Genomic DNA, 12,855 nt, shown 5'->3' on the forward strand with positions numbered 1-12,855 from the left:
TGCAGTGGCCATAACTATACACAGTGGGTTAAATCCAGTGTCCACTCATGTAGTAGGACTTCCCCTTGCTCTCCTTCCCCTGCAGCTGTGTTCCTCAAATCTGCTCTGGGTTCCCCAACCCTCCAGAGCAGCCTTGGAGGGCATGTGGGGGACTGTAGGAGGGGAAATCCATTCCGCCAGTGGTTTCCATCCACTGGTAGCCAGCATTCCATTCAACCCAGTAATCTAAGTGTAGTCACACTATATATTACTGTAAAGGCATTATGATATTTCCAAGTTTATTTTCGATTCGTTTCCTAATGATCCATAACATGGAATTCACCTTTTTCACAGCAGCCGTGCACTGGATTTACAGGTTAATTGAGCTACTCACCACAACTCCCAAGATCCCTTATCTGGTCAGCTCAAACCCCATCAGCATATATTTGAAGTTGGGATCTATTGCTCCAGTATGCACTGGTTTACACTGATTTCCCATTTTGATGTTTATTCCCTGAGTTTCAGGATCACCTTTTGGGGATATCTTCAATGTCCCTTTTAACTACCTAAATAATTTGGTGTTAAACTTGGCCACTTCAGTGCTCACCCCTAACTCCAGATCATTTATAAACAAGTTAAAAAGCACTGGTCCTGATGTAGATCCTTGGGGAACCCCACTGTTTATATCCTTCCATTGTAAGAACTGACCATTTATTCCTACTCTCTGCTTTCTGTTGTTTAACCAGTTACTGATCCATAAGGGGACCTCAACTCTTATCCCATGAAAGCTAAATTTGCTCAGGAGTCTTTGGTGAGGGACTGTCAAAAACTATGTCTACTGCATCACCCCTAGTCCATGCTTGTTGACACTCCCAAACTCTAAAAAAATTAGACAGGACTTAACTTTGCAGAAGCCATGCTGATCCTTCTTTAGCAAGGCTTATCCTACTATATGCTTGATAATTTTAACGTTAATACTTCTTTCAAGTTACCCAGGACAGATGTTAAGCTGGTCTATAATTTCCTGGATCCCCCCAGATCCTTTCTTTAAAAAATGCATTAAATTGGCTACTTTACCATCCTCTGATACAGAGGTCCATCTTAGGAAAATATTACATATTCTTGTTAGAAGATCAACAATTTCACATTTGCTGATGTGAAAGAATTTGTAGAGGACTATCTGAACTCAGGCATTTGTTTGTATTTAATTTGTCAATAACTTTTAGTACTTCTTCTCCTGCCACTACTATTTGCCCAAGGTCCTGTAACTCCCTTCCTGAAAATATCATTTCAGGCATGGTTATCTGCCTTACATCTTTTGCAGTGACAGCAGACACAAATAATTTCATTCAGCTTCTTTGTAATTTCCTTGTCCTCTAGTACTCCTTTCCCTTGCCATTCACTGGTCAAACCAGCTCCCTAACAGGTTTCCTGCTTCTGATACATTTAAAGAATTTCTATGATTGGCCTTAATGTTATTAGTAATATGCTCCTCAAAATCCTTTTTTGCATCCCTTATTGTCTGTACGCATTTAAAAATTATTTATATTTTCCAACATTTCATTTAAAGAACTCTAGAAATAAACTTGTAGATCCTTGTTTTTGTTAATATGATTTTAAGAAGGCAAAAGGCAAGAGCAGGGGAAGGAAACAAAGGGAACAAATCGAAGGGATATCTAAAGGAAATCTTAAATAAAGGGAATGCATAACAAGCAGGTAAAATCAAGGATTTAAAGGAAGAATGGTTTTATGTATTTAACAGTGCTGTCCATGTGTTTGCAGGTCTTTAAACAGTACAGCAGAACTATGGGATGAAACCATGAATAAGTAGCTCTCACAGTCCGAGTGTAATGTTTAAAGGGCAACTCACGTACCTACAGATTGTCTCTGACACTGCAATGACATTTCTAGTTGTCCTACATAATAATATGGTAAAAGTCATGTATGAGCACAAGACTATTAATTATTGAGAAACTGTTTATTATTTTTTGCTGTCAATTGGAGAGGAAGTGAACAGCACATCTTATTGAGTAACAGCAAATCATTTTCTTCACCAGTGTGTTATGTCATGTACAGCAGTGCTGAAATTTTGTAGCATTTGTTTTTTCCTGTCAATGGTGCTGTTTTGGGAGGTGCAAAGTTGTTCCTTTTCCTCAAAAGAGCAGCACTTCCCCAAGGAAAAAAAGGCTTTTGCTGCAAAATTGTGATTCTTGCCTCCTTCTCTCTTTCCCAAGTATATGGGAGAGGTACCACACTGCACATCACATCATTTAAAGTGGCTGTCACCATTTTAAAAAGCCATCTGCAGTGTTGACTCTCTTGGTAAGCACTTTGCCAAATGAAGTTGAGGTACCATGTTGCGCATCTCACTTTGATTAACCTTCTTTAAAGGAGGCAATGCATAGCATGATCCTTTGCCCTCTTCTTGGAAGTGATCCACATGCAACACACGTCACAATCCCTCCCTTCTCTTGTAAAGCACTGCAGATTGCCACTTCAAAGGAAAGGGTATACGTTTTTGAAATAAAAGAGATATTCAGACAACGGGAAAGCTTGCCAACTGGGAAGATTGATGTAAATAAAGGTGATTTATTTAGAGATGTGATGCTCTCAGAAAAGAATATTTCTTGTTGGTTGCAAGACAGAAAGGTGAATTATATGGGTATGATGGCCTTCCTACCGTTAAATTCCAAAACTGTGTCTCACAACTGCCCATGTAAGAAGTTGGTAGGGTATGTGGTACAAATGCATTCTGTTTCCAATGTAGGATTCAAGCTGAATAGATATAATTTTATACTGATACTGCATTCCTTTTGGGAGAAGAATTGTGAATAGTATTGGAAGCAGGTTGAACTGTACAGGAGGTCAGTTTTATCATTGCATTCCCCTGCTTTCTTCTCTTGAGAGATTTGCTGATATCCAGTATACATTTAAATAAATACTAGTACTGCAGATATAGTAGAGATATTGTAACATTCACATTTTCTGAACCTGAAAATGAGTGGGATCATAGGGCTGGATCTAGATTTAAGTCATGCTTAGAATAAACAGTTGAAATTGTTGGGACATCAGTCATCTCTAACTTAAGTCCTATTGTTTTCCATGGGTCTCCTCTAGGTATGACTAATCTCTCTAGGTATGACTGGATCAAACCCATAATTATTTAGTATGCTGTTAGATAAGGTTTATTTAGAAATGTACATTTTTAAATACAGTATCATGACATATTTAAAGGTATTAAAAACACCTGTCAATATTTTTTGCGGTTTGTTTTAGGGATGCAATGTTATGGAGGATCAAGATCTCTTAGAAATTGGAATACTTAATTCTGGACATAGACAAAGAATTCTCCAGGCAATTCAGCTCCTTCCAAAGGTATGCTGCATTTTTATTATCTAGATTCTAATGTCATAAGGAAGAGGCTTTCATTTAAAAAAAAATATCATCCTTAAGTAGAAATGTTGTCCTCCTGGGCCTTATTATCTTCCTACATTTTTTCCAATTCACATTTGTAATATGATTCATACTAGTGCTCTCTTCTATCAACATTCCATGGGTGCTTGATACGGATCTTAGCAGTAACAATCAGAAGGCAGCTATTCCATCTTTCCTCTTTAACAGATTTTTTGTAGTAAGAGAAACCATGGAAGAAGCAATGAGAAAACATAGGAGGGTTATCAGTGGAAGACGATGTCTGAACCCTCTGTAAAATTCCATGAGTGAGGCAGGGTGATGGTGCTATAAAAGACTCATCTGGAAGCCCCCCAAATAATTGGAGAAAAGCAGCAAATACAGAACTCTTGGGGGGCACTTTTGTAAAGTCACCATATAATACAGAATTTTTGAAAGATGTTTTCAGAATCTTCATATATAATCTTTTTAAAGGCCATCTCATTGGTTTCTTTTAATGCAGAACTTACTTTTGGTTATGCACTTCATAGTATGCTAAAATCTCTTAATAGCATGTTGGTATAATCTGCAAGTGTTACCAGTTTGGGAAATTATACCATTTACAACACAGGTTTCATTTTCAAATTAGAGTATTTTTGCCATCTTGTATTATTGGAACATGAACCTTGCCCTGGACACTAAGAGCTGGTGTAGACAACATATACATGGATTATTTGGGCAAATAACATCAGATAAACATAATAATGGAAGTCTCTGCAGCAGCATCCCCAGCATATCACACTCACATAAATAATTGCTGGGATTTTTGTAAGTATGTTTCTCTGATGTTACACTGCTTACATGCATATACTGCTTACATGAGTAGACCCTTTGCATGAGCAGCTATTTGCACAAATGGGCCAGCAGACAGATCATCTGAACCATCTCTGAAGGATGTCTGACAGAACCACCTCTAGGTTTTTGTGAATTCCTGGTGCGATGAAAAGCCCTTTTTGGGTATAAATTTGCTACACTAGCTATATATAAATTTAACAGAATCAAAGATTGCTATGAGAAATGGCTGAGGTGTCACATATATAGCAGTTATCTGTATAACCTTTAGTGCACAGGTAGACAGCTTTGGGCAGTGTGGGGCCAGTTCTTCTCCCCTAGACCCTCCAAGGGCTGCACTCTTGCCTACTGATTGTCACCCCCACCCAAAACAAGCTAAATCTGTCATTAGTAAGCCTTCGTAGTGGACTGCCACCACATTTTGACAGCAAACTGCATGGGTTTTTTTCTTTTCCTCCCTGATTTTTTGGGGATGATGGAGGCAACAGGTGCCACACTGGGTGGCTGCAGTGCATGGTGGGGTGGGGGTGCTCACTCCTGCTTTAGTGAAAGGTCCTGGGAATTATAGATTTCAAAATAATTGCCAGTGATACCTGGGGTATCACTGTATTCTTGAGAGGTATATGTCAAATGCAAATTAACACCTACTGCTCAACAGCTGCCATCTACTTGTCTTACTGGCTCATCCATTTCTTTGAAGTGTCAACTAGTCCTCCTGATGACTTATAAAAGGAATAAAGCTGGAGGGAAGTCCTGTTTGGGCTTTTCTACATGAAGCTTTTAACCCGCCACTTTACCAGGGCTTCTGCTTCTGGATTCTTTATGGGATTAAGATTGGGTCCTTTACCTGTGTTTTTTCCAGAGGTTTTCTTTCTCTGCCTTTCTATATGTTCCACAGCCACTAGGTGGCACTGTGGTGTAGCGGAATTGTGCAAATACACCAGGGTTTCATGGTGCCATTCATAAAAATGCCAGACTTTCTTTGTTAGGAAACACCCCCCCCCCCCCGCTATAATGGTTGCAAGGAACAGGAGAGGCCCTGGAAAATGACAATGTCATGTAAAGCACCCGCAAACTACTTTGAATGAGGAATTATGAGTGTACAATAAATGCCTCGTATAGAAAGGCTCTTTACCTTCATTTGTTAAGTGCGTTCTAGCTCCAATGAAATATCCACATGGCTGTGGAATCTTGTTAACATTGGCTGATCACTAAGTGGCATGTGATATTTATTTATTTATTTGTTTGTTTTTCGTTTCTATACCGCCCAATAGCCAAAGCTCTCTGGGCGTCTCACAAAAATTAAAACCACAGAGTGCAACATAAAACAATATAAAATATAAAAGCTTAAAACCACAATATAACAATACAACCAGAATAAAACCTAGCAGCACTGCAGAGATTTAAAATACAGATTTAAAACACCAGAGCTAAAAGATTAAGAAGGTAAATGCTAAGAATCTGGGAGAACAAAAAGCTCTTCGCCTAGCACCAGAACAACAATGTAGGTGCCAGGCAAACCTCTCTAGGGAGCTCATTCCACAGCTGGGGGGCCACAGCAGAAAAGGCCCTCCTCCTGGTAGCCACCCGCCTCACTTCCTTTGGTGGGGGCTCCTGGAGAAGGACCCCTGAAGATGATCTTCGGGTCTGGGCAGGCACATATGGGAGGAGGCGTTCCTTCAGATACCAAACTCAGCACTCCTGTGAGTTGATTGGGCCAGCTCCTGCTCCCCTACCATCCCTTTTTAAAATGGATATCCCCCCCATTCCACCTCCATGGAAGGTGTCACATTCCTTTGGGATGAATCTCTAGCCATGATCATTCTTTTCTTCTTATCTCTGTGTTTTACCAAATCAGAATACTTTTCTTGATTAAAAGGCTCTATGCCATGATCCTACAAGCTTAAAACCACCCAGTTGGCCTAAACACCACATATATTATTGATCTAAGAGGGGTGAGTATAGGGAGAGCTGGACTCCATGCCTAAAGGGGCCAAGAGGATCACAGGACCTGCCTGGGGAATATACTGTCCTCAAGGGAGCCGTTCACTTTGGGGAAATAGAAACTGTGGAGATAGAGCTGACAGCACCTGAAACAACACTGATGCATGGCAGAAAGGGGAAAATTTATGTCAAAACAGCAAGACCCTAGGTAAAAAGGGTGGGAAGCCCTCCTCTGAAATGGTTCCAAGACATATTTGAATAGTGATAGATGGAGATCTGAAACAGAGTTGTGTAAAACTCAGTTGGTCTGAGCTGAACTGGAGTTTTAAAATATATGGGGGAGAGGGAGGGATAGAGTGCTCTAGTGCAGTGCAGTGCAGTGCAACTATTTTGTTATGGTACCAAGAATCATTCCTTTGTTAGAGAGGTATTGGCGTAAGTTAAGAAAATTAGAAACAAGCATCAGTGGAGTCCTTAGAATAGGTAAAACAAGGTTATGAAGGTAAGATAGGCACATGACAAAGAAATACTGGAAATTAAATTATAAGCTAAATGGGAAGAAAAGGACTGACAGCTTGAAATTTGCCTCTTTGTACAAATTGCTGGGAATGGGGTACTATTGCACTCATGCCCTACTTGTGGTCTTCCCACATGCAGCTGGTTGGCCACTGCAAATAGGCTTTGGGTCTGATCCAGTATAGCTCTTCTTATGTCCATCTGGAAAAGGAGGGAAACTGAGATTTGGAAGAAAGAGAGCAGTGAGGAGGCTGATCATCTGGAAAGGAAGGCACTGAGAAAACATGCTGGAGATAAATGAAGTGAAAAGTGGAGGAGAATCAGGAGCCCATGGCCATCATGCTCAGCGTACTGACAAAGTGACAGTGTTTAAACTTTTAAAGAGAGGATGCAGTTATGTTTATAACCCTGATGGGGAGTGTTTGATTTACTTATGGACTCACATTTGTGGGATATAAATGAATGGTATGGAGAGCTAAAGCTTGAGGAGTTCAGAGATTATGAACAATACTTGGATAAGGAAGAGGTTTAATTCAACCCTTCTGCATATCTGAAGAAATGTTAAGGCCCTGCAGAAAGGGTATAATGTGATTTTTAATCCGTTAGATTGCCAAAATTTAAATTGCTGGATGGATGAGTCAGAATCTATAATCCAAGATGCAGCTCTTGCCAATTTTTGGACTGGAATAACTTTGTAATTATTTGCTGGAAGATTACAAGAGGACTGTGCAAGATAAGAAACCAAAAATACTAGCCTAAGTTGCCCAGGTTGTGAATACTATCACTCTCCATAAATATAGCTCATGAAAACTCAACAAATATAGCCCTCTGTGTGGATGTTTACCAAAAAGGGAAGCTCATCAAAAGTAGATTAAAGGGACCTTAATGGGAGTGGAGGTCTTAGCTCAAGGACTCAGTAAAGTCTCTCTGTATCCTGCTTGCAGCTCTAACAGCCCTGAAATGATTCCCCAGCTGCCTTGAAATAGGGCACCAGTGTCCCCATCTTCCCCAAAATCTGAATCTGCTATTCCTTGCATACACTCCCCCCAGTTGCACCCAAGATAGCCACACTTGTCACCATTCTATCCGCAGAGGCTGCTCTTACACCCCACCATCTTCACTGTGATCTTGTCCATTCTGGAGTAATTCCAGCAAGCATTAGAAACTTGTGTTTATGGAAGGACAGATAGTTATGAGAGGCAGAGTGTCTGGTATGATGAGATTGCCATCATTCACTCTAGTTTGGTAAGCTCAAACCAATTTTCCTAGGCAGACTTGTTGTCCAGTCTTCTAAACGTGACCATTTCCCCCTACATAAGGGAAAAGTACACATTTCATACTATACAAGAGCTGGGAAAGATTTGAGGAAGTAAATTGCTCCCTTTTGTGTTGGAAATGAGTTGGGCAATAATGTGACTATGATAGGGCAGCTGACCAGAAAAAATAAACAGAAAGCAGAAGCTAGTAAACTAACTACTATGGGTAAATTCTAGGGGTGTGCACCAATCAGAAGATTCAGTTTGGACCCTGATTTGGCAATTCAGAAAACAGCCCAATTTAATTTGACCTGCCCTGATTCGGTGGTCACCCATTTCAACTTAGGGATCAAATCTGAAGTGAGATCCAGAAAACCAAAGCTTTGTGCCTCCCATTGATGAGCATGGAGAATCCACCAATTACTACAATACTTTTGCCCTTTGTCAGAATTGGATGAAATTTACTGGCCTAGTCATGCCTTATTAGGGGATAAAGCCTGCTAAATTTCAAAGAACTAGGTTCAAGAGGAATTATGCTAAGTACCTTTGAAGTTGGATTTTTTTTCCAAAAAGGAAATTGCTGATAACATTTTATTTCTTGGCAAAATAGAATGAATGTTGTGGGCATAATGACCTGATGGGATCAAGCCTGCAAAGTTTCAGTTGAATAGATGCAGGGATTTTTGTGCAAGAGCAACTTTTACATTATGAGGGCGTAGGATGTGCTTATCCCCTTATGATCTTTGTGGACCATTCTTCTGAAAATAGAAATAGACAGTACAGAGGTGGCCCTAAGTAAGAAAACTAGAAACATTCGGAAAGATTGGTGCAGTGTTTTTTGTAGGAGAGTCTTCAAATTTGAAGGGGGAGAAGTGATTTGCTTTCCCTTCCTGCCTTCCATAGGGGTTTTGTGTGTTTTTATTTTGGAAATTTGTATTAAAATTGCATACATTATAGAGGTGTCCCTAGACAGGAAACCTGCAACATTTCAGAAGGATAGGTGCAAGGGCTAAGGCATTATTGTGAAATGTGTATGTACATATATCTTTAAGAATCCTGCAGCTGTTAGTTTCTTTCCTTTGCTTGATTCAAATTAAAACCTAACCTGGAGAGCTAGATCCAAAATGGGTGGGGGTGGGGGTGGGGGCGGGTCGGACAACACACACTTTGGAGTTAATTTTCTGGGGGTGGAGACTAACAAACAAGTTGTCCTACCTATGTCATTAAGTACCTGCAGCTTGCTTCTCACAATTTCAGGACTGGCCTTGTCACTCTCCCTCTCCTCATGAGATGAGTGGGAAACAGTTCCTGGCACAACTACCCAAGCTCTCTCCCAGCACAGCTGTGGGGAGATTGTTGCTCTGTGGACTGGGAGGCTTGGGTTCTAGTCCTGCTGCCTCTCCCACTTTCTGTATGTTGCCAGGCAGACCAACTAAAGGTGGGCTGTGCATTATAGAGACCAAATTCACATCTCCATAGGGTGGGACACAGTCCCATTTCCCATTCCTCTTTGTATTGTCCTCTAACTGAGCAGTCAGGCAGCGCACAGTGCTGCCTCCTGTGAGCTTCCTGTTGTTTCTCATAGGTTCCATTGTTCTTTTGTGCATCTGCCTCCCACACCCCCAGGCATGCAGTCACAAAATGCCATTCCCTCTTTCGTAGCCAGCAAGTGCAGCATTATGGAATTTGTTTACATGGAGACATTGTTCCAACAATAGGATCCAAGCTGTTCTGGCAAACCACTGGATTCTCTATGGAAATCTATCCATAGCACCTACTGTCCCTTGATGGCTAAGTGGCTGTGCTGTGTGTGTGTAGGGTGATATCATAGGATTTTGCAGTCATCAATGTACATGGATTGTCTTTGTAATGTTTCCTTTTATGTAAACTTTCCTGGCAATTTTTATTGAAGAGTGGGGTCCATGCACAGCCCTAATCTGTAAATTAAACCACAGTTCAAAAGCTGTGAAGCATCTTTCCCCAGAGTCCTAATTAAACCTCTGAAGTAGCAACTTCTAAATTCAAGAAATGTCCCAGTTGCTCAAATAGTAATGTTGCACGTATAGCCAGGACTGGTGTTACTGGAAGCTATAGGATAATTTCTCTTTAAATTCCAACATAAACTTCTTTCTCAACTAATTGGTTTCTTTAAGATGACTACCTTTATCTGAACTACACAGATCTCTGTCTGCATGGTTTTCTGCATGTGCCACTCTTCATAAAGAAGGACCACCTGGAGATCACAGTCCCCTAGACTGTGTGAATATGCCTTTCTTTCCAAAAACGCACACGAAAGAGGAGGGTCTTCTCCAGACTGCCCCCTTGATTTGGCTGTGTGTAAATGTGGGGGCAGGGAAGAATTGGAAGACAACCCAGGAGCACATTGAACGTCCACTTTTCATAGCACTATTGGCAGCTGGATCACACTTTTTCTAGGGGAAAATATACAGTACTTGTAAAACCTAGATGTCACTTACAGAAGTGTTATGCAACTAGCAGGAGATGTTGATGAAGACATTTTAAAGCATGAATGGTCTGAACTAAGAACTGCATCCAGAGAACTTTAGTGTTTTCATGACTCAAACATTATTTTGTGAGATGGGCCTTTGGTTTCTTATATGTCTTCGTATCATCTGTTCATAATAACAAAATCTGAAATTATTTGGCATGTTTATATTTCAGATGAAACAAATAGGCAGTGATGTCTACAACCCCACCTCTGTAGCAGAGTGGCTAGATTCTCTGGAACTGGGTGACTACATCAAACCTTTTCTGATAAATGGCTATACATCAGTGGACCTTGTGAAAAAAATCTGGGATATTGAATTAATTAATGTAAGTCAATCCATTTTTGCCTTTTAAAAGAATCTCAGTTTTAAATGCTAATATGGGTAAAATGAAATAAAGGTGTTTTTGTAAATGTTAATGCATGTAATTATGTTTAGAAAAAAGATTGGTGTTTAGCTGTTCCGACCTGCTTCTTTTGCTTAAGCAGGTATGCTGGGATTCTCTTGGTGGCATAGTTCCCATATGCCACATATTTTTCCCCTCCTACAAACTGCCTAATGCAGATCAATTTTTAAAAAGGAAAAGAAAACTGTAAGCACAAACCAAATCTTAAACCAGTTTGAATATCTGAACACCTTGTGTTGAACCACATTTCTACTAATTTTTTTCTTTTATGCCACTAAGACATTTCAGAATGTTCTTTATTAACATGTTGATCCAGTTTCCTCTTATATATTTTTGCATAAACTAATTTCTCAGTTACATAATCATAATTTAAATTAGCAAACCTGCCATTTAAGAACTTCATATAAATGAAACAGTTTAGTTTGCATGCCTGATGTTTTCACTTAGACATAGACATCTCAGATAATATTCATCTAGTATAAAGATAACTATACCTATACTTTAAAGACAACTATACCAAGTTGCAAACTTGGTGAGATGTTTAATAAAAGTCTTACTTTGTTATTTGCTTCTTATGAAATATATTCTATGTTTTGTTTAAGATCATATGGCCTATGACATTTACTTCTGGACTGAAGCTTTTATTCCCTCAGTGGGGAGCCAGTTTTATGTGGGGAGCTGAAATGACCGCCACCACACTCCCCATCGCCTGTATGACATCAGTGGGGTGATGTCATCGCCCCACCCCTGCCCAGTTTGCCTTTTTCTGTGATAACAAAGGCACAGGATCCCATGCTTCTCTCAGTACAGGGAACGGGACTCAGCTGGTGCTCAGATCAGAGATAACAGTGGGGATTTATCCAGGATGTGGAGCTTGACCTCCCTAGAGGAATCCAAAGAGTCTCTTCAGGCTGAATAGGGAACCTCCTTGGGACAGAATAGGCCAGCAGGCTGGAGGTCCCCCCTCCGCCCCAAATGCTTTATTCACTTGGTTAGAAAGCAGAAGATCACATGTGAACCTGAGGGTTGAATATGGGTTCAGAAAGTAGCCTCAGTGATACAATGGCAGAAGTGTGCTTTCATTAAAAATTCAAAGCCCCGTGTGTTTTAAGGCCAGCACAACAATCTCATGATGAGGAAGCATTTATTTGAGGTCACGAAGGCTCGGACATGTCTTAACTGAACAACAACAAAGTGGTGTATTTGCATTATGCCTCGTTGGTAGTAGGTCATTTATTATAGCAGGAAGCCTTGCTGGCTTTCTTTGGGAATATAAAAACCTTATTCTGCTCCTGTATTTATTTCTGCTCCTAAGATTCAAAATTATGTCTTTTGTCTTATATGAACAATAGTTTGTGTTATAGGAGGGAGGCCACTAGCTTTGTCTCTTAAGTTTCTGTTCCTATCCCTTTATTGAAACTGCTGACTATTCCATTTTATGGCATAAGGTCCTAAGAGAGATGACATCTTTTCAACTCAGAGGACTAGTAAAAAGCTGTCAGAAATCTGGATTTTGGTTATTTTTGTAGAGAATTGCTCCTAACAAAACAATTCTTCTGGAGCAATGACAGATACATAGAAGCCTGAGAGATAGAGGAATGCAAAACAACAATTATTGCTCCCCTAATCCAGCCTTTTCCAACCTGGTGCCCTCCAGATATTTTGGACTACAGCTCCCAGAATTCCTGACCCTTAGCCATGCTGGCTGGGGCTGATGGAAGTTGAGGTCCAAAACATCTGGAGGGCACCAGGTTGGGGAAATCTGCCCTGATCATTTAGTTCCACATTAAAATATTGTTTTGTAGTTAAGGGTGAAATCCTATGCATGTTTAGACAGAAAAAAAAGTCCTACAACTCCCAGCATTCCCCAACCAGCTAGTAGGAATTTTCTGTCTAAACATGCATAGGATTGTGCCCAAAAGAACTTAGTCCCTTTTCAATTACTTCAGGTGTAAAGTTAGGCAGAATTGTGTTGGGCGCGATTCATATTGGTATGTGTATATGT

At 40.3% G+C, this 12,855-nt stretch overlaps 1 protein-coding gene across 1 annotated transcript in view; it reads left to right on the forward strand.

Moving 5' to 3' along the window:
• The window catches only part of ANKS1B (ankyrin repeat and sterile alpha motif domain containing 1B), a 578,800-nt gene that overhangs the window by 326,112 nt on the left and 239,833 nt on the right, over positions 1-12,855 (forward strand). The window contains exons 16-17 of the mRNA XM_084810203.1: positions 3,256-3,354; positions 10,620-10,772. Coding sequence (XP_084666329.1) covers positions 3,256-3,354; positions 10,620-10,772 — 252 coding nt within the window. The remainder of the gene's footprint in view (positions 1-3,255; positions 3,355-10,619; positions 10,773-12,855) is intronic.

Source organism: Heloderma suspectum, chromosome 7, assembly GCF_057233095.1.
Source record: "Heloderma suspectum isolate Gila_16-S chromosome 7, 16-S_ref, whole genome shotgun sequence".
Classification (NCBI taxonomy): Eukaryota; Metazoa; Chordata; class Lepidosauria; order Squamata; family Helodermatidae; genus Heloderma; species Heloderma suspectum.